At 47.2% G+C, this 24,236-nt stretch overlaps 1 protein-coding gene across 1 annotated transcript in view; it reads right to left on the reverse strand.

The window, feature by feature from the left end:
- The window catches only part of ABCA3 (ATP binding cassette subfamily A member 3), a 161,453-nt gene that overhangs the window by 16,844 nt on the left and 120,373 nt on the right, over nucleotides 1–24,236 (reverse strand). Inside the window, 10 exon segments of the mRNA XM_060261029.1 lie at nucleotides 1,147–1,281; nucleotides 3,746–3,918; nucleotides 5,760–5,918; nucleotides 6,016–6,235; nucleotides 8,377–8,581; nucleotides 11,145–11,418; nucleotides 13,049–13,352; nucleotides 15,167–15,359; nucleotides 19,190–19,288; nucleotides 20,887–21,037. Coding sequence (XP_060117012.1) covers nucleotides 1,147–1,281; nucleotides 3,746–3,918; nucleotides 5,760–5,918; nucleotides 6,016–6,235; nucleotides 8,377–8,581; nucleotides 11,145–11,418; nucleotides 13,049–13,352; nucleotides 15,167–15,359; nucleotides 19,190–19,288; nucleotides 20,887–21,037 — 1,913 coding nt within the window.

The following is a 24,236-nucleotide window of genomic DNA, read 5'->3' on the forward strand; positions in this document are numbered from 1 at the left end:
GGAAGAAGGAAGGAGGGGGGAGGGAAGAAGGAGGGAGGACAAGCAGGTGGACAGAAGGAGGGAGGGAGGGGGAAGGGAGGGAGGAAGGAAGGAAGGAAGGGAGATGGCGGGAGGGGCAGGGAGGGAGAGATGGAAAGAAATTGACTTTAAATGCATTCTCCAAGCCACCAGCTGGCTTGGCTTGGAGAATGCATTTAAAGAGACAGATGCCTTCTCCAAGCCAGCCAACTGGGCAGTGGGGGCTTTGAGAGCCACACAATGTCTGTGAATGAGCCACATGTGGCTCCCAAGCAGCAGTTTGGCCACCCCTGCTATAGATCCTAGCAGCACCGTCAGTGGACCCAGCAACAACGGCCATACCATCTCAGGTTCCTATACCTGCTCATCCTCTAATGTGATTTACGCCATCAGGCGTCAGTAATACCCTTCCATCCTCTACACTGGAGAAAGAGGCCAGACTCTTCAACCATCCAGTTATTCTTTTAATCTAAAAACATTTCCCACTATTTTGCATACTAATTCACTGCCCACTCCCTATACATAGGACTGCTAATTCCATTCCATACTATTGTCTGAAAAAGTGTGCTTCTAGCACACGAAAGCTCACCTTTTGAATTAAAGAGAGAGAGAGAGAGAAAGAGAGAGAAAGAGAGAGAGAAAGAGAGAGAGAGAGAAAGAGAGAGAGAGAAAGAGAGAGAGAGAGAAAGAAAGAGAGAAAGAGAGAAAGAAAGAGAGAAAGAAAGAGAGAAAGAGAAAAAGAAAGAGAAAGAAAGAAAGAAAGAAAGAAAGAAAGAAAGAAAGAAAGAAAGAAAGAAAGAAAGAAAGAAAGAAAGAAAGATGACGACAAACAACATATTGGATTCATACTCACTTTGAGTCTCAAAAGTGGCTTACAATCTTTCCCCTTCCCCTCCCCACAACAGACACCCTGTGAGAGGAAGGTGAGGCTGAGAGAGCTCTTGAGAGCACTGCTCTTGAGAGAACAGCTCTGAGAAGAACTTGTGACTGGCCCCAGCTGCATGTGGAAGAGTGAGGAATCAAACCCAGTTCTCTAGATTAGAGTCCGCTACTCTTAACCACCACACCAAACTGGTAAACAAACCCAGCTTTAGACACCGCGCAAGAAGCCCAGAGGCTTCGACTCACCTTGGTCAGCTCCTTGATGACCAGAGGGCTGTTCAGGGATGAAAGAGCTTCTGGTGGAGACTCCAAGACCTTCTTCCTCTCATCAGCGACATCCCGGTCTTCCGGCAACACGGGGACTTTGTTCAGCAGGAGCACCTATTGCGAGGAAAAGGCCACAAGTGAGCCTTGAGCAGCTGAAGTGCGACTCCTGCCCCAGCCCTGCAACTTACTCGAAATAGCGGCAATGTCCGTGACGCGCAAGAATCTCACATTTAATTAGGCTGACTAATTTTTTTTAACATTAATAATTATTTTAATTTTTTTAAATATAAAGGTCGGGTTTTTTAAAAATCATATTTCTAGTTTATAAATTTAATATATATGCAGAAAAGGGGGGGGAATCCCTGCACATTCAACATATATATACATAATGGAGAGATTGAGGATAGTTTTTATGGACTTTAAAAATAAACACAAATCAGTTTTACTTTAAATATATACCCATTTTCCTCATTTGCACAGATGTTTTCTACTACCCGTTTCTTGTAGCCAACTATACAGTTTGTACAGTTGATCTTGTACAGTAATCTTGAAAGTCCCTTGGACTGCAAGAAGATCCAATCAGTCAGTCCTAAGGGAAATCAACCCTGACTGTTCCCTGGAAGGTCAGATGCTGAAGCTGAAGCTCAAATACTTTGGCCACCCAAGGAGAAAGGAGAACTCACTGGAGAAGTCCCCGATACTGGGAAAGACAGAAGGCAGAAGAAGGGGACGGCAAAAGAGGAGATGGCTGGACAGCATTACTGATGTAGCAAACACGAATTTGAGCAGACTTTGAAGGATGGTGGAAGACAGGAGGGCCTGGCGTGACCTTGTCCGTGGGGTTGCAAAGAGTTGGACTTTGTCCATGGGGTCGCAGAGTTGGACAACAACAAATACAGTTTGTCCCATCTATCTACTGCTGTCCTTCTCAATTTAGCATTCAAAAGGATTGTTAAAATATCAAATTCAGCTATATTTAGGATTTTCTCTAATAGCTCTTCCATATTTGGTACCCTTTTTAGTTTCCAGCTTTTCGCATAAAGGATTCTTGCAGCTGTTATCACATGCACCACCAAATACTAGGTCGTTCTCATCTAGAAGAGATTGCCTCTTCTCAGGCTGTGGCCTCTGGCCAGGCATATTTGCATCATACAAAAACAAATCAATAACTTCATTTAGGAAGATCTAATGGATCAATGAATCAGTTGAGTAATTAAAAGCTCATACAAGCAGCTAAACACATAGTGAACTATACGTTCGTTGGATGAGAGGCATAACAAAGTGTACCAATTTGGCAAAATTCATCCAGAGTCCTGAATTGGTTTGGATTTTTTTTTTTTATGCTAATGGAAAAACTACAAACGTTTGACTCAATCTGTCCTTAAGCTCTTGATTGTAATGGGATAAGGTACATGTCAGTCTGCACAGGACCAGACATGCTGGCCCAAAGCTCAAGAGGGGATTGGATAAACATCTGGAGCAGAGGTCCATCAGGGGCTATTAGCCACAATGCATTGCTGGAACTCTCTGCCTGGGGCATAGAGTATTCTTGGTGCTTGGTGGGGGGCACAGTGGGAGAGCTTCTAGCCCCACTGATGGACCTCCTGATGGCACCTGGTTTTTTGGCCAATATATGACACAGAGTGTCGGACTTGATGGGCCACTAGCCTGATCCAACATAGCTTCTCTTAGGTTCTTATGTTCTTGTGTGTGTGTGCTTGCACCTGAAAGTCATGGCAGCTTCTGGTGACTGACCCCTACTGGGGGCTGGAGGATACTCCGAGAGGTAGCTGAATATGAACATATTTTTATTTATTTATTTATTTAGATTATTTATATATATATATTTCGATTTATATCCCGCCCTTCCCACCGAAGTGGCTCAGGGCGGCTTACAACATATAAAACTTACATAGGTTTAGCTTAAAAACAGTTAAACAACAACAATTAAAACAATAATTTAGTAAAACGTAAAACATAAAAAGCAGCGGTCTATCAAATGCATTCTAGCTCCATCCAAAGATTCTCAGTGTCAGTTAGTTGTTGTAGGCCAGCCGGAAGAGGACTGTTTTGCAGGCCCTGCGGAACTGCCCTAGGTCCCGCAGGGCCCCTACCTCTTCCGGCAGCTGGTTCCACCAGAAGGCCACCAGCTGCCTTCTACTGAATCAGACCCTCCTGGGTCCATCAAAGTCAGTATTGTCTACTCAGACTGGCAGTGGCTCTCCAGGGTCTCAAGCTGAGGCTTTTCACGCCTACTTGCCTGGACCCTTTTTAGTTGGAGATGCCGGGGATTGAACCTGGGACCTTCTGCTTACCAAGCAGATGCTCTACCACTGAGCCACCATCCCTCCCCAGGATAGAGCCTGCCCCTGCCGTCCCAACTGCTGGTATTCCAAGGAGGTCTCCCATCCAATTACTTGCCAGAGTCAGCCCTGCTTAGCTTCTGAAATCTGACGAGATTGGGCTAGCCTGGGCTACCCAGGTCAGGGCCACTGGCTGCAACTTCATGACAAGTTTCCACCACTGATACATTCTGGGATGTAGCAGAATCAGTCCAGATGCACAGGGAGCAGCATACCCATTTCCGCCGCCGGCACATGCCACAGATGATGGTCCTGACTCTCCAAAGGAGGTTGGTTTCGATGAGGAAGAGGAGGAGGAGAAAGCAGAGCCCTTGAACAGCCATGGAGGCCAAGTACTTGCCAATTCCAGGGCTCTCCCATGCAAAGTAATTGGTTTGGTAAGTAATATCTGGGAGGGGAGGGGAAAGAGAGAGATCAGTTCACAAGAAGCTGAGTCCCACGGCAAAGATTAAGGCAGAATCCACCCCAAACTAAGCACATTTTTAAGCCAGGTTTTTGCAGGAGAGAGTTAAGCGTTTTCACCACACCTATGCCCCCCTGCTGGTGTCAGAGCACAGCCACGTTTTGAGGAGGAAAGGCTGAACTCAACCCGGGGGTTGAGTTGAAATTGCTGAATTACAAATTATTATGAAACTTGGAACAAACACCTCCCCAGGACTGAACAGGGATATTGGTTTTTTATTTCATTACATATACTAAACCCATTTTCATCAAGTATAGCTATATATTCACAGTATTCCAATGTATTTCTCTTTTAGAATAGCGTTATCAGAATAATATTTTTTATATTGACATACTCAAATAGGGATACTGGCTGTTTATCTCATTAAATATACTAACCCATCTTCCACTATATTTTAATGTATTCTTTTTTCTAATGGCAAACTAGAATTATGTTTACATGTGTGTTACATGTTTAAACCAAACCTCTGAGAAACCCATGCCCTCATTTTAACCCACAGCTAACATTACAACAGACTCTCATTTATTGTAATTCACACCCAGGATAATTAATGGGTTTAGTACATGGACATCAATCTGCTATTCCAACAATTGTTGTTATTTCAGTCCAGTTAACATAAACTAACAAACACCAGACACCAACTTGTGACTCCTTTAATCTGCTAAAAAACATTTCCATGATTCTGCGAACTAACTCACTGCCCACTTTCTTTATATTTAGGACTGCTTGCCATTCCATACTTTTGTCTGATGAAGTGTGCTTCTAGCACACGAAAGCTTACATTCTGAATAAAACTTTTGTTGGTCCTAAAGGTGCAACTTGACTCTTGCTTTGTTCAACCCAGGGGTGTCATTTTCAGTGGTAGCCCCATGCCCATCTAACCCACCTCAGAATCAGAGTTGTAAAGTACCTCCAGGGTCATCTAGTCCAACCCTCTGCATAAGCTGGAAATTCACAACTACCTCCCCCTCCACACCCCCAATGTCCAGAAGATGGTTAAAAACCTCCAGGATCCCTGGTCAAACTGGCCTGGAAAAAAACCCTGCTTCCTGACCCCTAAAGTGGCAATCAGTGTTTCCCTGGTCATGTAAGAAAGGGAGCAAAGCACTGATGCAACCCTTCCTGCCCGCCTTCCCACGATCTGTCACAGAATCAGCATTGCTGTCAGATGGCCACCTCTGCTTGAAAACCTCCAAAGCAGGAGAGCCCCAACTCCTGGGGAAGCCCTTTCCACTGAGGAACTACTCTGTCAGGAAGTTCTTCCTAATTGTTTAGTTAAAAATTCTTTTGATTTAATTTCAACATGTTGGGTCTGGTCTGACCTTCTGAGGCAACAGAGAACAAGCCTGTACCATCCTCTGTAGGACAGCCCTTCAAAGTACTTGAAGATGGTGATCGTATCACCTCTCAGTTGTCTCCTCTCCAGGCTAAACACACTGAGCTCCTTCAACCTTTGCTCACAGGGCTTGGTCTCCAGTCCCCTCACCATCTTCGTTGCCCTCCTCTGGACACATTTCAGCTTGTCCTTCTCAGGGATGGAATTCTAGCAGGAACTCCTTTGCATAGTAGGTCACACACCCCTGATGTAGCCAGTCCTCCTGGGGCTTGCAGTAGGCCCTGTACTTAGAACCCTGGAAACGCGCAGAGGATCGGCTACATCAGGGGGTGTGGCCTAATATGCAAAGGAGCTCCTGCTAGAATTCCATCCCTGGTAAATTGCAATGGCCAAAACTGAACCCAAGGTGCAGTTAGCGTTGGACACTCACTGAACATCTTGCAGACCACGACAGCCTCAAACGAAGAGGTGCAGAACTGTATGAACTCGTAGTTCTGGTAGAAGTCGCTGATGCTTTGCCCCAAGCAGTAGTTGGGCAGGACCAGGAAGATTTTATCCAGCAACTTCGAGAGATCGACCATCCCGAGCGCTGGAAGACAAATGCAGGAAAAGTCAGTGACAGGACCTACGGCGGGCCTGAAAACAGTCACTCCACCAAAACAGGGCTAGGAGCTCTGGTCCCTCACCCGGAATGCTCATGATGGTGACCGCCAGGAAGGCGGCCGTCCCCGAGAAGATGTTGAAGATGGTGAGGCGGGTGTAGGCCGTAGCAGCCACAGAAAAGCAGAAGCTGAGCAGGTACATGAGGGGGATGATGGCCCAGCCATAGAGGAGGAAGATCTGCATCACGTCAACCAGATGGCTGTCCTGGGTGAACGCCTTCACGTCAAACGCTTGGAATATCACCTGGAAGACCAACCGGGGAAAGCGGTGAGACATTCCTATCGCCTTGAGCATCCTGCAAGTTGGTGTTTCCTTTTGAAGGTCTCCCTTGGCTTTCCTCCACCCTATCTTTGGGACATTCTACATCGGGGGTGGCCAAACTGTGGCTCGGGAGCCACATGTGGCTCTTTCACACACATTGTGGGGCTCTCGAAGCTACCACTGCCCTGTCGGCTGGCTTGGAGAAGGCATTTCTCTTTAAATTGTTTCTCCAAGCCCAGCCACCCAGCCAGCAGCTTGGAGAATGCATTTAAAGTTAAAGTTGCTTTCTTTCCCTCTCTCCCTCCTTCCTCCTCATCTATTTGTCTTCCTTCCTTCTCCATCTATTCTCCTTCCTTCCCCCATCTATCTTCTTTCCTTCCTTCTGTCAAGCATGCAGTTTCAATGATGATACAAAACTACGTTTATTGATAGCCCGATACTTTCTGTTGAAACAGATTCTTGAGAGTGATGCTAAAGATACATTGATACAATACTTTTAAGGCATACATCAAAAGGATTCCAAAAGGTGGGGGCGAGGGATGCACTCTCACACATAAACTATCATAAATGTCTACATTCTCATAGCTTTATCAGGACTCCGTCCTTGCTTTCCCCAGATGTTCCACACTCCCTAACAGGAATGTATGGGAAGGTGCTGATTACTCTTTCTCAAGTTAGTTTCGTTTCTCTCTACTCTACTTCGCAAGCAATAAAGCAAGAGGGAGAGGGGGGAAAGAATAACAGAGTTAATAGACCTTAGTCCTCCATGATATTTCACAGGCCAGCTTTATGGAGTACCCTAAAACAATTAATTACCAGTGGAATTCTACCATGCTTGACACCTTCTATTTTCCTTCCTTCCTTCCTTCCTTCCTTCCTTCCTTCCTTCCTTCCTTCCTTCCTTCCTTCCTTCCTTCCTTCCTTCCTTCCTTCCTTCCTTCCTTCCTTCCTTCCTCCCTTCCCTCAAACATCTGGTGTTTATTCTAAGTGGTTCCTACATTAAGCAAGTTTGACCACATCCTCTGTGTGTGACTTCTTTTCTTCTGATGTCTGAAGATTCTCCTGGTTGCTATCGCACCTCACTGGAACTCCCTATCTGAATAGAGCTGGTTCTCTCCTTCCAAGTCCTTTCTCAAAACTGTTATGTCTGTCATTTGGCTCACACCACTCTCCTTTAAGACAGCAAGTTTGGTGCCGTGGTTAAGAGCGGCAGACTCTAATCTGGAAAACTGGGTTAGATTCCCCACTACTCTACATGTAGCCAGCTGGGTGACCTTGGGCCAGTCACAGCTCTCTCAGAGCTCTTTCAGCCCCACCTACCTACCTCACAGGGTATCTGTTGTGGGGAGGGGAGGGGAAGGGAAGGTAAGCCACTATGAGACTCCTTTGGATAGTGAAGGGCATGGTATAAAAACCAACCCTTCTTCTTATAGCTGCCATTCACAGATCTTTCTTACATCCAGTCCCAGCAAAATTGTCCAGTACTTATGCATCTTGACTCTAAATCTTAATTCCTAACACCCCCGCCCCCCATAAGCAACAGCTGAGGATGTTCTGTTCCACTGTAACTGATGAAGTGTGTGTGCGCATGAAAGCTTATATCAGGGGTGGCCAAACAGTGACTTGGGAGCTGCATGTGGCTTTTTCACACATATTGTGCGGCTCTCAAAGCCCCCACCGCTCCATTGGCCAGATTGGAGAAGGCATTTAAACTCTCCTTAAATCACTTCTCCAAGCCAAGCCAGCCAGCAGCTTGGAAAATCCATTTAAAGTTAAAGTTACTTTCTTTCCACCTCCCCCCCATCTATTTGCCTTCCTTTCTGCCTTTCTTCTTGTCTTGAAGCTCTCAAACATCTAACATTCATGCCTTTCAGCTCTCAAACATCTGATGTTTATTCTATGTGGCTCTTACGGTAAGCAGGTTTGGCCACCCTGGCTTATACCATAAATAAAACTTTGTTAGTCTTAAAGGTGCCACCGGGCTCAAGCTTTGTTATGATGCTGGGTTTGTCAGGCAGGGAGCTGGCAAACAAGCCCCCTCCTGCCCATGTAAAACATTTTAGGATGGGAATCGAGGCCCCCACTTGCAAAGGGCATTGTCAGGCCCCCCGCGCGGCACTCACCAGCATGAGCACGCAGGGAGTGAGGAAGTTGATGAGGTCCCACAAGAGGGCCGACAGCCAGAAGTTGATGACGTAGACCCCGCTGACAAACTGCACGTGCTTGGCCTTGATGGCTCTCTCACTGACCAGCAGGAGAGCAAAAGTGCTGGACAAAGAAGCCATTCCGTAGAGCAAGTTGATGGCGATGGCGAAGCCCGTCTGGCCTCTAGCGGGAAGGAAAAAGGCAAGCGGGTTATGCAAAACAGATGCCATTCCTTTGGACCATTTTTTAAAATTATTTGTGCAGGTGCATACGAGTGCACGTGTGTGCGTCTGCGCCTGGAAGTCATGGCTACTGCTGGTGACTGACCCCTGCTTGGGGACCTGGCTGAATAGAGCCTGCCCCTGCCCTCCCGGCTGCTGGTATTCCAAGGAGGTCTCCCATCCAAGGACTTGCCAGAGAAGAACCTGGGAGTCATGGCAACCTCTGGTGAATGACCCCTACTGGGAGGTGGCTGAATAAAGCCTGCCCCTGCCCTCCCAAGGAGGTCTCCCATCCAAGGACTTGCCAGAGTCGGCACGGCTTAGCTTCTGTGATTTGAAGAAATCAGACTTGCCTGGCCTATCCAGGTCACGGTCCTTTCAACTACTTTTTAATAGGCCAGAGGGAGTCACAAGGTGGGTGACGACCATAAAATCTAATGGAGGATTAAGAGGAGAACATCCGTGGAGCTGTCACATCTGGAGCAAGCAACTAGGGTGCTCTCAGGATCAAATATCCTGCCTACTGAAGTGTTACATGCAGACAAAAAAACCCAAACCAATTTGCCAGATTGGAGGCAAAAGAGTAGGAATTATAATGGACGAGGGCATTCTGAGAGAGAGAGGTTAGGAAATGACTGCTAGTTTGGTGTGGTTAAGTGCACGGACTCTTATCTGCGAGGACCGGGTTTGATTCCCCACTCCTCCACTTGCACCTGCTGGAACAGCCTTGGGTCAGTCACAGCTCTTTCAGGAGTTGTCCTTGAAAGGGCAGCTGCTGTGAGAGCCCTCTCAGCCCCAGCCACCTCACAGGGTGTCTGTTGTGGGGGAAGAATAGAAATTGTAAGCCGCTCTGAGACTCTGATTCAGAGAGAAGGGCAGCGTATAAATCTATGGCCTTCTTCTCTTTTTGTTGGGTCCTTGACATGCAAACCAGCGTCCTTCCAAAATTAGCTCTTGCAAAAATCTGAACTACATATTTTAAGGCAGAGTCAAGGGCCCAGGCTGCATGCCTGGAAGATGGCAACCCCCCCCCCCCCTCCACGATCCCTGGCCAAACTGGCCTGGAGAAAATAGCTTCCTGACCCCCAAAGTGGTGATCGGCATTTCTCTTGGCATGTAAGAAGGGGCCACAAGAACGCAGCACTGATGCAACCCTTCCCTTGCCCTCCATCTCACAATCTGTCCAGGTTCACATGACACAGGAATGAGGTGTTAGCAGGCCTCGGATTCAGTGGAAGCTCACAGGAGCGCAGCTTGAATAGAAGGTGCAGCTGCATAACAATCCCTGGATGAGCTCCACCACCTATTTTTCTACAAAATGACCCCTGGGTGTTACAATTCCAAGGTGACAGCAGCGACTGCAACCCCTGAGATGACTGGTGCAGGGTAATTTTTTAAAAAATTTTTTTACACGTTTCTTTTAGAAAAAAACACTCCCTGCATGCAGAAAGCTAGCAAGCAAGGAGCAGGATGAGTCCGAAAGTTTTCTCCCTTGAGTGCTAATTTTTCTTTTAAAAGAAACTCACAGGGAAGCTTTAGCATAGGGCACCCATTGAAAACTGTAGCACTCTTGCCCAGGGGTGTAATTCTAGCAGGAGCTCCTTTGCATATTAGGCCCCCCCCTGCTGATGTAGCCAATCCTCCAAGAGCTTACAAAAAAGATTCTTGTAAGCTCTTGGAGGACTGGCTACATCAGGGGTGTGTGGCCTAATATGCATAGGAGTTCCTGCTAAAATTCCACCCCTGCCCCCGCCATTTTCGGTCTGGAATAGTACAGTCTGCTTTTAATGCCTCGTTCTGTGGCATTTGTAAGATCAGTCCCCAAGGGAGAAGCAAAAGGAATGCCTTGGGAGCATGGACTGTGGAGGGTTTAGGTGTCCTACAGCAGCGTCACTAATCCTGCAAACAATCAGCTGTGCAGGTGTGGCCCAGCTCCTCTTTCACCATCCCTCTCTGGACTAATCCCAACCCTCATTCAAGTCAAAAAAGCTCCTGAACCGGTTGCATCAGAATTGCACGCAGAGGATCAGACTACCAAGCTTCTTGCATAATAAAGGTGACGGCTGGTTCTTTGGTTTTAGGTCATCCAAGCGCTGCAAGATAAGTAATTCCAGTTTGCTCTTAGGGCAAAGCAGGCTTGTTGAAAATTCAAAAATCCTTGAGGACTAGCAACTTGAGTCAGACTTCTTTGCAAAAGGGTGTCCAAAGAAACGGGGACTTATCCCTGACCTGGACAGCCCAGGCAAGCCCAATCTCGTCAGATCTCGGAAGCTCAGCAGGGCCGACCCTGGGAAGACCTTGGATGGGAGACCTCTTTGGAATACCAGCAGTCAGGAGGGCAGGGGCAGGCTTTATTTAGCCACCTCCCTGAATGTCCAACCCCCACTAAGGGTTGCCAGAAGTCAACTATGATTTCCGGGCATGCACACATGAACACGCACACATACAAAATACTCAAAAGAAACAGAAAAAGACGGGGGGGGGGGGGGAAAGAGGGGAAGGGAAGGAAGGAAATGGGGACTCACTCCATGAGCTGGTCCTTAGCAGTCTCAGTCACATTGCGGGGCTGCGGGAAGTTGGCCACGGTGATGGAGGCATTGGGGCCGACCAGCAGCTTCAGCAAGGCATTGTCGGCCAGCAGCAGCGCGGCGGCGGAAGCGTGATAGGCCTGGTTGTTGAAGAACGCCGTGACCCACGTCTGATTCTCGTCCCCTTCGAAGGAAGCCGCGGCGACGCAGTGCTCGTTGAAAGCTCCCCCCTCTTTGGCTGCTTGAGAAATCAGGAACTCCTGCAGATCACCTGCAAGGACAGCAAGCGATCAAGGTCTTCCGCTGAGCGGGCAAAGACTGGCTTAAGGCTACTGCTGGTCTCGAAAGACGACTCGTGTTGCTTTGCAGAGAACGGCTTTCTCTACAACCATGAAGACGAGAAGTGTTCTCGTCCGGAGAAAAGTGGGGGTTTCTTAGGTGGGATGCGAGGTTCTCCCTGATTCATCTCCTACCTCATCACCTCTGCCACCCCTCTTCCGTGGGTCCTCAATTCACTGTCTCCCCAGTTCTCCAGGTTGGTTCCCTGCCACACACAATGCAAGGTTGCCGATCCCCAATTGGAATAGGGGATCGCTAGGTCTGGAGTCCCTCCCCCCACTTCAGGGCTATCAGAAAGCGGAGGAGGAGGTTGAATGTCACTGGGGACTCCATTATACTGGTCCCCATAGGGTATAATGAAGAATCGATCCTGGGGTATCTGGGGTTCAGAGGAGCTCTTTTTTTGAGGTAGAAGTTCCAAACTTTCAGCATAGCACATCACAGGGCTGGCCAAACTGTAGCTCAGGAGCCACATGTGGTTCTTTCACGCATATTGTGTGGCTCTTGAAGCCACCACCTCCCCCCCACATCGGCTGCCTTGGAGAAGGCATTTGTCTCTTTAAATCACTTTTCCAAGCCAGCTGTCAGCTTGGAGAATGCATATAAAGTTGCTTTCTTTCCACCTCTATCTCCCCCATCTATTTCCTTCCTTCCTGCCTTCCTTCGAACCTCTGACGTGGCTTTCAGACATCCAACATTTATTCTATGTGGCTCTTACAGTTTGGCCACCCCTGGCATAGCATCTAGTGCCTCTCCTCAACCCCCCTCCCCCCCCAAGTTCCAAAAAGATTGGCCCAGGGGGGTGTAAATTCTATGACCCCCAAAAGAAGGTGCACCCGTCCTCCAATATTTTCAATGGAAGAAAGGCATTTAAAAGGAGCGCAGTCCCATTAAATATGATGGCCAGAACTCCCTTCAAAATTCAATCATGCTTTTCAGAACCTTGCTCCTAGCTCCACCCCCAAGTTTCCTGGCTCCACCCCCAAAGTCCCCAGATATTTCCTGAGTCAGACCTGGCAACCCTAACACAACATGCAGCAGGCAAACCCGTTTTGCACTGAGAAGCTGCTGTGATTATGAAAATTCCATGACTGAGCCTTCCCCTTCTTCAACACTCGGTGACATCACAGTAGGTAAGCCCATGTCTGACTTGTGGGGTTTGTATACAATCCACGTTCTAGCACATTGTTTACTGGAAACATCTGGAACATGCATCTTGCTCCAAGAGCCAGTTTGATGTAGTGGTTAAGTTTGTGGACCCTTCTCTGAGAGAACCGGGTTTGATTTCCCACTCCTCCACTTACAGCTGCTGGAATGGCCTTGGGTTAGCTATGGCTATTGCAGGAGTTGTCCTTGAAAAGGCAGCTGCTAGAAGAGCTCTCTCAGCCCAAAAAGGGTGTCTGTTGTGGGGGGAGAAGATATAGGAGACTGTAAGCTCTGAGTCTCTGATTCGGAGAGGAGGGCGGGGTATAAATCTGCAATTCTTCTTCTTCAAGAGATGTTCAAACACAACATCTCAGCTCTCCTTTGCCCAACACCTCCGCCCCAGTCCTGCCACTCACCTTCCACCTTCTGCGGCCACTGGTGCTGAGTACGAACCAGATCCGAGTACTGCGCTGCTAACTGCTGGGCCAAGGCGGAGTCTTGCGAGACTGAAAAAGGCACTGTAGTCCGGCCGTAGGGGTTTAAGGTCATCTGGAGCAGGGGGGAGTCCCTAGGCCCCGGGAAGGTCTTGGCTACAATCAGGGCAAAGGCGGTGAAAATCAGAGGCACCAGGAATTGGGCGGCCACCATCTTCCAGTTACGCCAGGTGTACACGGCCCTCTTCATGAACATGGCATAGAATTGCTGGCAGCAGAGGTAGAACTGGGAACACAAAGAGAGCAGGCAGAAAAAGTACAGAATGTGTACGATGGCACCCATTGATGAAGCCTCTTAGACCCATCAGTGAGTTTTCTATTATCATCACAAGGTCTTTGGGGTTTTTTGGCTAAAAGGCTGTAGCCCTTCAGGAGAAAGAGTTCCAAGTCGTGACAGAAGGGTCACTGTAAATACCAGCTCAACGCACTGTGGCAGCAAAAAGGGCAAACTCAACATTAGGAAAAACCAGGAAGCAGACAAACAAAATAAGTCTGTGGCATAACTATGTCCCAGAGAGCCAAACGACATATAAAAGTTGTGGCTCAGTGGAAGGGTATCTGTTTGGTGGGCAGAAGGTCCCAGGCGTCTGTAGTTCCCTACCTACCTACCTACCTATCCATCCATCCATCCATCCTCTCTCCATCTATCATCTATCAATCCTCTATCCATCCATCCGTCCGTCTATCCATCCACCCATCCATCTATCTATCAATCTTCTCTCCATCCATCCACCCATCCATCCATCATCTATCCACCCACCCACCCATCATCTATATATCCATCTATCAATCTTCTATCCATCCATCATCTATCTATTCATCAGTCTTCTATCCATCCATCATCTATCCATCCACCAATCCGTCTATCCACCCACGCATCCATCATCTATCTAGCCAGGACTTTTTTTGAGCAGGAACACACAGGAATGCAGTTCCAACTGGCTTGGTATAAGGGGTGTGGCCTAATATGCAAATGAGACCCTGCTGAGCTTTATCTACAAAAAAACCCATGCAAAACAATGGTGATGTCATGGGGTGTTGCCTAATATGCAAATTAGTCCCTGCTGGGCCTTTTCTACAAAAAAAGCCATGGATGGATAAAAGATTGATGGATGGATGGGTGGATAGGTGATGGATGGATGAAGGGCTTTTTTTTGTAGAAAAAGCCCAGCAGGAACTCATTTGCATATTAGGCCACACTCCCTGACATCACCATTGTTTCACACAGGGCTGTTTTGTAGAAAAAGCCCAGCAGGAACATATTTGCATATTAGGCCACACCTCCTGATGCCAAGCCAGCTGGAACTGAGTTCCTGTGCATTCCTGCTCAAATAAAACTCTGTATCCATCCATCATCTATCTATTCATCAATCTTCTATCCATCCACCAATCCATCCATCCATCCACCCACCCACCCATCCATCCCCATGTCTCCAGTTAAAGGATCTGGCAGCAGGTGACATTAAAGACTTCCAACTGAGACCCTGAAGAGCCACTGCCAATCAGACTAGACAATACTGACTTTGATGGATTGACAGTCTGATTCAGTATAAGGCTGCTGGGTATGTTCAAAACTACATAAGGCACAAGTCCTTCCTGTGTAGTTTTGACCATCCTAACTGGAAAAGGATAAGGTGCATGGAAAAGGTATAGAAAACATTACCTGTAGGTTAGAGTGACGCAGAATGTACAAGAGGGCAGGATTTTGTAATTCAGAACAAACAAAGGTGAAACTTTCTCCTGATCTGCCCATTCAGAATACATGGGGAGGCACAGCGTTCCCCCCAGCGGCTAGTGGTATACAGCAGGGGTGGCCGACAGTAGCTCTCCAGATGTTTTTTTGCCTACAACTCCCATCAGTCCCAGCCATTGGCCATGCTGGTTGGGGCTGATGGGAGTTGTAGGCAAAAAAAACATCGGGAGAGCTACCGTTGGCCACCCCTGGTATACAGCCCTGCAAAAGCTGCCCCCAAGGAAAATTGCCTTTTCTGCCTTTCTGTTCCTGCCCGCGCTGGCCCCTTCGCACCCGTCAGCACATACCCCGGTGTTCAGCTTCACATTGGAGCAGTCTTCCGTGATGAGGGCCCCGCTGTCGTCCGTCACATCCGTCATTCCACTCAGGCTGCTGGAGTCATCCATGGCCCAGTCACTGGACCGCCGCTCGTGCTGGTACTGCAAAGCCGGCAGCTGGATGGCTTGGATGTCCATGGAGGAGTCCACCAGCTTGCCCACCCTGCAAGAAAGAGAGGGACCAGGAACCAGCTCAGAGAAGGACATCCACACATTTGTCTTTTGTGCTTAAAACAATTTTATTGGTAACATATGGTAATACATCTATTTCTTACATCTTTAAAAACTTCTTTTATCTACCCCATATATTACTTTCTACCCACCCCTCCTCCCGTTACTTGACCCCCGCTGGTGTTATTTACTTAAAATGCAAATATTTAAAGGTCCCCTTAACTATTAAAACAAAAATTTATATTCTTTTTTTTTTCAGACTTAATCATTATCAAAAATCGTCCAATGTCCTTTTATTTTCCACTCTTTTTCTACATATCTTCTAAACATTTTCCACTCCGTCTTAAAAACTTCTAAATCATAGTCTCTTAATATTCTTGTTAATTTGTCCATTTCACTCCACGTCATAACTTTTATAATCCAATCCCATTTCTCTGGTATTTTTTCTTGCTTCCACAACTGCTACACATTTGTCTTTTAAATAGTCTTAGAAGCTTCAGAATCAAATCCTTCTTTTCAAAATACTGCCTCTAGCCCTCAGGGCATTACCGATGCCTAATGATGATGCATACCAATGTATAATGAGGAGGAGGATATTTAATTTCTATTCCACTTCATTTCCCACAAGCAGCTCTCAAGGGTGGTGTACAACATGTACATGCATCAGAATAGAAATAAAATGCATATGCAACAATACATAATAATATACAGTACAATTAAATGTTCCCTCTCAGCTGTGGAGTCTTGTGCGCAAAACTGAGAGTTTATTTATTTATTTATTTTATTGGATTGTTATCCTGCCCTCCCCGCCGAAGCAGGCTCAGGGCGGGCCAACGCCATGCTGGGAATTATTAGGAAGGGAATTGAAAACAAATCAGCCAGTATCATAATGCCCCTGTATAAATCGATGGTGCGGTCTCATTTGGAGTACTGTGTGCAGTTCTGGTCGCCGCACCTCAAAAAGGATATTATAGCATTGGAGAAAGTCCAGAGAAGGGCAACTAGAATGATTAAAGGGCTGGAGCACTTTCCCTATGAAGAAAGGTTGAAATGCTTGGGACTCTTTAGCTTGGAGAAACGTCGACTGTGGGGTGACATGATAGAGGTTTACAAGATAATGCATGGGATGGAGAAAGTAGAGAAAGAAGTACTTTTCTCCCTTTCTCACAATACAAGAACTCGTGGGCATTCGATGAAATTGCTGAGCAGAAAGGTTAAAACGGATAAAAGGAAGTACTTCTTCACCCAAAGGGTGATTAACATGTGGAATTCACTGCCACAGGAGGTGGTGGCGGCCACAAGTATAGCCACCTTCAAGAAGGGTTTAGATAACTATATGGAGCACAGGTCCATCAGTGGCTATTAGCCACAGTGTATGTGTGTATATAAAATTTTTTGCCACTGTGTGACACAGAGTGTTGGACTTGATGGGCCGTTGGCCTGATCCAACATGGCTTCTCTTATGTTCTTACAATATACGGAAAGGAAAGGTCCCCTGTGCAAGCACCAGTCGTTTCCGACTCTGGGGTGACATTGCTTTCACAACGTTTTCACGGCAGACTTTTTACGGGGTAGTTTGCCATTGCCTTCCCCAGTCATCTACATTTTCCCCCCAGCAAGCTAGGGACTCGTTTTACCGACCTCGGAAGGATGGAAGGCTGAGTCAACCTGGAGCCGGCTACCTGAAAACCCAGCTACCGCCGGGGATCAAACTTGTGAGCAGAGCTTAGGACTGCAATACTGTAGCTTTAACACTCTGCGCCACATTTACATTAAAAGCATTAAACAGTTTAAAATAACTTGGTGCTAATTTCGACACCAATTTAAGATGGCGTTCAATGATCTTAGCATCCATGGGATCTAGCGTTTTGGTGATGGGCAGCATTTCATTTAAATGCTAACTGAAACGGTGTCATCTTACAAGCCTTGCGGAAATGGGAAGGGTCCCGCAAGGCTCTGACCTCCTCAGGTAGTGGGTTCCATCAATGAGGGGCGGTAACTGAGAAGGCTCTTTCTCGCGTTGTTTCAGTCTTGCCTCCCTCAGCCCAGGGATCGATTACAAGTTTTGTGTTCCTGATCTAAGTACCTTCTGGGGAACATGTGGAGAGAGACTGTCCCTAAGGTAAGCAGGTCCTCGGCCATATAGGGCTTTAAAGCTAATTACCAGCACCTTGTAGCGAATCCGGTATACCACTGCAGAGTTAAGACTCTGCAGAACTGAGTTAAGTCTCACAAGACCCAGATCCACCAGGCTGGGGTCAGGAGCTACCAATAACTTGGTACCAATTGAGCGTAATACTCTCTGAAGGACATATAGGAAGAGGTGGTCCCACAGATACGATGGTCCCAGACTATTTAGGGCAGGGGTGTCAAACTCATTTGTTATGAGGGACGGATCTGACATAAATGAGATCTTGTCCGGCCAGGCTATGTGCGTCATAAAATGCAATGTCAGGTAGCAAAAATATAAACAAATGAAGATTAAAAAAACAAACTAAATTAAAGCATGGTTTAAGTATTAGCAATCTTGCAATCTTGTGGTCGGTATCAAAGCAAAGTCTCCCTCCCCCCCACTTCCTCCCCAAGAGAGGAGCCTCAGCCAACGGAGAAAATAGAGGCTTTGCTCTGTAGCTCCTGTGTGATTGAGCAAGCCTGGCAAAGCAAGCTGTGATGCAGAAGGAAGCAAGAGAGAGGGAGAAGAAAGAAGACTTGCTTGTGGGCCTGATAGGAGCCCTCTGGGGGCCTGATCCAGTCCATGGGCCACACTTTCGACACCCCTGATTTAGGGCTTTGAATATAAATATCAAAACCTTATTGCAGGGGTGGGGAACCTTTTTTCTGCCAAGGGCCATATGGATATTTATAACATCATTCACGAGCCATAAAAAATTATCAACTTAAAAAAAAAATGCTCCGCCAACGGAGAATGATTCAGGCCAGCAAAATTAATGCAAATAATTGTTTTTCTATTTGAAGTCATGTGGGGAGAGCCTAATCTGGCACACACACACACACCTGGCCCGTCGCCCTAAGCAAATGCATAAGTCCAGGGCTTTTTTGTAGAAAAAGCCCAGCAGGAACTCAGTAGCATATTAGACCACATCCCCTAGCATATTAGGTCACACACTCATATTAGCATATTAGGTCACACACTCATTAGCATACTAGGCCACACCATCCGGGATAATCAAGTGCAAACTAAACTGGGACAGTAACTTTTCCAGGCCCTGCAGCAATTCTGGCCAGCCAGCCAGGCCTCAGGGAGGCTGCTGCACAGTACGTCTGGGCCCTGTGATCCCTGCCTGGCCCTGGGGAGGCTGCTGCACAGTGCATCTGGATTCATGATCCTTGCTGGCCAGCCAGGCCCCAGGGAGGCTGCCACATGGCTCAGTTCAGCCCAGCAATCCCCGAGGGCCGCACCAAGTGACCTCGAGGGCCTTATGTGGCCCTCGGGATGGAGGTTCCCCACCCCTGCCTTATGGGCTAAAGACTCAGAAAATAAGGAGGCACAACTTGCCAAGCAGAATTATTTCTGATTCCTCCATCCCAGCCTTGAGTCTCTGCAGCACATTTGGACTCACTAATACTCCTTGAGTGCTATCGTTCTTGAGTTATTCTCTAGATTGTTATCCCTCCCTCCTTCCAAAGGAGCACACAGTTCCCCCCCCCCTTCTCTTCCTGCTTTATCCTCACAGTAATCCCCTCAGCCAGTGCAGTTAAAGGTACAGGAGAGAAGCTGGTAGAAAAAGTTGACAAACTTAGGAATGGCGAACAGCAATGCCAGGTTCTCCACCCAAAGACTAAATCCCCTGCGGGGCATACCTGAGGAAGACTTCTTCCATGGTGGTGACTGAGGCACCGTAACTGGCAATGCCTAACTCGTCTCGCCGTAACTCCAACTCTGTGAACAGAGCTTCAAACCTAGAAAAACAAGGAGTTGAACAGATTGGAAGCGTAAGGGGGGAAAGCACATGTGAAGCAGGTTTTTAAGTCTCCTCTGCAGCCCACAGTGGACATGCTGTTTACCCTTTAGAGCAGCGGTTTCCAACCTCCCCTGGAATTTTGAGAGGGGATGCAAAGAATCACTCCAAAATGGCTTCCACAGCCAAAATGGCTTCTGCAGGAGGTGGAGTCAAAGCCAAATGGCTACCTCATTAGGGAGAGCCAAACTCAATACCACCTTCTTTACTTTGACAAAAGAGTTACAGAAGCAGGAATTAAAAAGAAATGAAGGAATCCCAGAGGCAGGGGGGAGTAAGCAAAGGAGTAATAATAAGAAGGAAAGACTGATGGGGGAATGGAACCATAAGCCCAGGTGGTTACCAGTCCTCCTGTTCCTCCAGAGAAAGAGTCGGTTTTCATACCCTGCTTTTCACTATCCAAAGAAGTCTCAGAGCACCTCACAATCTCCTTCCCTTCCTCTCCCCCACAACAGACACCCTGTGAGGTCGGTGGGGCTGAAAGATCTCTGAGAGAAATTGTGACTGGCCCAAGGTCACCCAGCCGGCTGCATATGGAGAAGGAGCGGGGAATCAAACTCGGTTCTCCAGATTAGAGTCTGCCGCTCTTAAGCACTACACCACAGCTGGCTCTCTCCAGTGCCTGCAGCTGCTATCGCAGTCCTGGGAAATACTATATTTTGAGCAAAAACAGCCGGTAACGAGCTCTGCCTTACAATGGCCTTGTCCACTTTCTGAAAAGATTGGTGGGCACCAAGGGAAGCATTAGGATATACCATGATGTGCCATGATGCTCATGGGTGCCATGTTGCCTGCTCTAGACAGCGACTCTGCACTTATGGTAAAGAAAGCTAATTTTAACAGTCTGGTGGGTTTCAAGGAAGCCTTTCCTGCTCACAAAGCTCTTGGTGAGCTTTTTTTTTCCAAAAAGATCCAACTGACCCTGCAGATTTTCACTAGGTTAAGCTCAGCAAATCAGGAAAAAGCTGACAGTAGCAAGCACTGATTGGCCAGCACCTGTACCACCACAAATCTCATCTGGCAGTCCCCTGAAAAAGGTTCTGTGTTTCCTTTTTTTGACAGTGGGGATGGAAAGTGTAAGGTCAGGGATGAATGTATTTGTATTTTTCTTTTAAGAGGGAGAGAAAAAGGTTGTACTCAGAGAAGACAACACAGGGCAAATATTTGGGGAATTTGGGTGTGTGCGTTCTGGGATGACTCCAATACACTGACGTCACCAGGATGTGATGTCATCATGTCAGCGACACTGCATGGTGACGGTCTGGTTTTGGGGCAAACCTCTATGGTAAAGCTGGCTTCGAACCATGGAATTTTGCCCTCAAACCAGAATGCCAGCACACGTCCCTGATGCGATGGCATCACTTGTATGTCGGGGACGTTATGCAGCGACACAGCTGTTTGGGATGGGGTTTCCCCTGCCTGGTGGCAGGGAGAAGCCCCAAAAATTGGGGGAACTCTCACTGGGACTGGCAACCCTATCCCCATGACACTGTGGCAAGTGTGGATCAGGTTCGAGGGGATGCCGAGGGCAGCATTTACCTGTGCGTGCTCTCTTTGGGAAGGATGAAGGAAAGCTCTGCTCCGGCGTTGCTTTCCAGGGTGGCTTTGGGCACGTAGTGGTAGATGAGGCAGGAGATTTCCCCCAGGTTACAGCAGGGCTCTTTGACCATCACCATGTGGTATCCGGCACCTGGAAGGGATCGAAAGAAGAGCAGATTTTCTAATGGACCGGGCCTGACTTGTCTGTATTATGTTTTGGGTAGCACAAGGAAGAGGAAAGGAGACGTATTAGGTATATTAGAAGATGTGGGCTGGGATGGTTCAAAAGAAAGAGTGTGTTTAGTGCGGTGAAATACCAAATAGAAAATATGGAAGCTGCTATCAGAACACAAGGTTCTGTGTTTTCCACGCATGCTAAATCTGGTATTGGGCACGGCATTTAAAATCCCAAGAGTTTCAGCTTTTGTTCGTTTTTAAAAAGCAAGGTCCGATGCCTGAAAAATCAAGTTAAAAATACAACAAAGTATGAGTCCAGTGGTGCCTTTCAGACCAACATTCTAACATTTGTCCTTAAGACCAGCACTGAGTGTGCGTGCACACGAAAGCTCATACCTTGAATAAAACTTCATTGGTCATTGGTTCCACTGGATTCAGACTTTGTTCTGCTTCTTCAGCTACCCCCTGAATCTAAGTTAAAAATGCATGCTGAGCAGTTGGGTTAGAACAGAGAAAAGGAAGCCCTTCTTCACCCAAAGGGTGGTGGCTGCTGCAAGCATAGCCAGCTTCAAGAGGGGATTGGAGAAATATCTGGAGCAGAGGTCCATCAGTGGCTATTAGTCACAGCGTACTGTTGGAACTCTGTCTGGGGCAGTGATGCTCTGTATTCTTGGTGCTTGGGGGGGGGGCAACAGTGGGAGGGCTTCTAGTTTCCTGGCCCCCACTGATGGACCTCCTGATGGTGCCTGGGTTTTTTGGCCCCTGTTTGTCACAGAGTTTTGGACTGGATGGGCCATTGGCCTGATCCAGCATGGCTTCTCTTATGTTCTTACGTGACGCAGAATTTTGGACTGGATGGGCCATTGGCCTGATCCAACATGGCTTCTCTTAGGTTCGTATGATGAAACTGGGGAATTCAACACTCTACATTGCTCTCTCCCGTGATTAGCTGAAGTAGAATCCATTAGGCGAAAATTAAAGCAAATATACTGCATTAGAACATCAGAAGAGCCCTGCTGGAGCAGACAAGTGGTCAATCTAGTCCAGCATCCTGTCTTACACAATGGCCAACCCGTTTGTTCAGAGGGCCTTCTGGCTCTGGGATTCAGAGGTCTAGTGGCTCCGAATGTGGAGGTTCCGCTCTGTCCCCATGGCTAGCAGCCATTGACAGACTTCTTCTCCATGAATCTATCTAATCCCCCTTTAAAAAGCTTTTAATTCCTGTGATCATCGCTACACCCTTTGGCAGCGAATTCCACACTTTAATCAGCCTCTGTGTAATTCAGTCTCCATCCTGCACTGACCCCCATCAGCTTCACTGGATGCCCTCGAGTTCTAGTCTTTTGGGAGAGAGAAAGAGAAACTGGCGGGATATAAATCAAATAAATAAATTTCTCTGTCAGCTCTCTCCACTCCATGCATAATTTCATAAATCTCTATCACAGGTTGCTTAACGTAAGCGCCACATAGAATAAATGTCAGGTGTTTGAGAGCCGCAAGACATGAACATCAGAGGTTTGAGAGCCACAGGGAGGGAGGGAGGAAAATATATGGAGGAGGGAGAGGTGGAAATAAAGCAACTTTAGCTTTACAGGCATTCTCCAAGCTGCTGGCTGGCTTGGAGAAGTGATTTAAAGAGAGAAATGCCTTCTCCAAGCTGGCCAATGAGGCAGTGAGGGTTTCAAGAGCCACACAATATGTCTGAAAGAGCCACAGTTTGGCCACCGCTGATCTATCATGTCCCCCCCCCTCCCCACTTAGTTGCTGAGCAGTCAGGTTAGAAAGGATAAAAGGAAGTACAGGCTTCCTCAGGAGGTGGTGGGCTCTCCTTCCTTGGAGATTTTTAAACAGAGGCTAGATGGCCATCTGACAGCGATGAAGATCCTGTGAATTTGGGGTAGGTATTTGTGGGTTTCCTGCATTGTGCAGGGGGTTGGACTAGATGACCCTGGAGGTCCCTTCCAACTCTATGATACTATGAAGTACTTCTTCACCCAAAGAGTGATTAACACGTAGAATTCACTGCCACAGGAGGTGGTGGCAGCTACAAGCATAGACAGCTTCAAGAGGGGACTGGAGAAACATCTGGAGCAGAGGTCCATCAGTGGCTATTAGCTACAAGGTATAGATGGAACTCTCTGTCTAGGGCAAGTGATGCTCTGTATTCTTGGTGCTTGTGGGGGGAGGCAACAGTGGGAGGGCTTCTAGTGTCCTGTCCGCACTGGTGGACCTCCTGATGGCACCTGGTTTCTTGGCCACTATGTGACGCAGTGTTGGACTGGATGGGCTGCTGGCCTCTTCTCTTATGTTCTTAGTTATTCTTTTGTTTAAAAAAACACACCTTAGGAACACCTATTCTTAAATTTCAGAAGGTTTCAGAGAGTAGCTGTGTTGGTTTGTGCTAGAACATTCCATTCTGAGTCCAGTAGCACCTACCATAGACTAATGTTCAGGGTATAAGCTTTCAAGAGTTGAAGCTCCTTCAGATACTAGTAAGAATAGAGATCTCTGAGTCTTGATATCTTAGTCAGAAGGCGGGCGGGGGTGGGGGGTGCTGCACAGAATGCTTGTAAAGGATGCAAAGGTCCAATGTGCATTGCAATCAGATTGATTAGACCAAATGCAGAAATGCCCAGAGGCAGAGAATTAGCATCTGTAGAGAGATAAGAGTCCTAAATCCATATTCAGCCTGGGGTGGAGTAGGGTGGGGGAGTGGGTCCATTGTTTTGAACTTGTGAATGAACTCAAATTCAGCAATCTCCTGTTGAAATCTACCCTTGAAGGTTTTTTTGTTTTTGTTTGAGGACTGCCACCCTTAGGCTAGCAATGGAATGACCTGGAAAATCACAATGTTTCTACATTAATTTTGAGTGTTGTGGTTTTTAATGTCAGATTTATGTCCATTTATTCTTTTGCATAGGGACCGACCTGTTTCTCCAATGTAGATCAAGATGGTAGCCATGTTAGTCTGTCTGTAGCAGTAGAAAAGTGCAAGGGACCAGTAGCACCTTCAAGACTAACACAAATTTGTGGTAGGGCATGAGTTTGTGAGCCACTGCTTACTTCTTCGAGATACCTGTACTCTTACCCTTTTCTACTGTCTGACGTAGAGAATGAAAGGACCCTTGCTGTCATTTGATGGTATATATAACCGTGGAAGATGAACAATGAAC

This window comes from Heteronotia binoei, chromosome 20, assembly GCF_032191835.1.
Source record: "Heteronotia binoei isolate CCM8104 ecotype False Entrance Well chromosome 20, APGP_CSIRO_Hbin_v1, whole genome shotgun sequence".
In the NCBI taxonomy this organism is placed as follows: domain Eukaryota; kingdom Metazoa; phylum Chordata; class Lepidosauria; order Squamata; family Gekkonidae; genus Heteronotia; species Heteronotia binoei.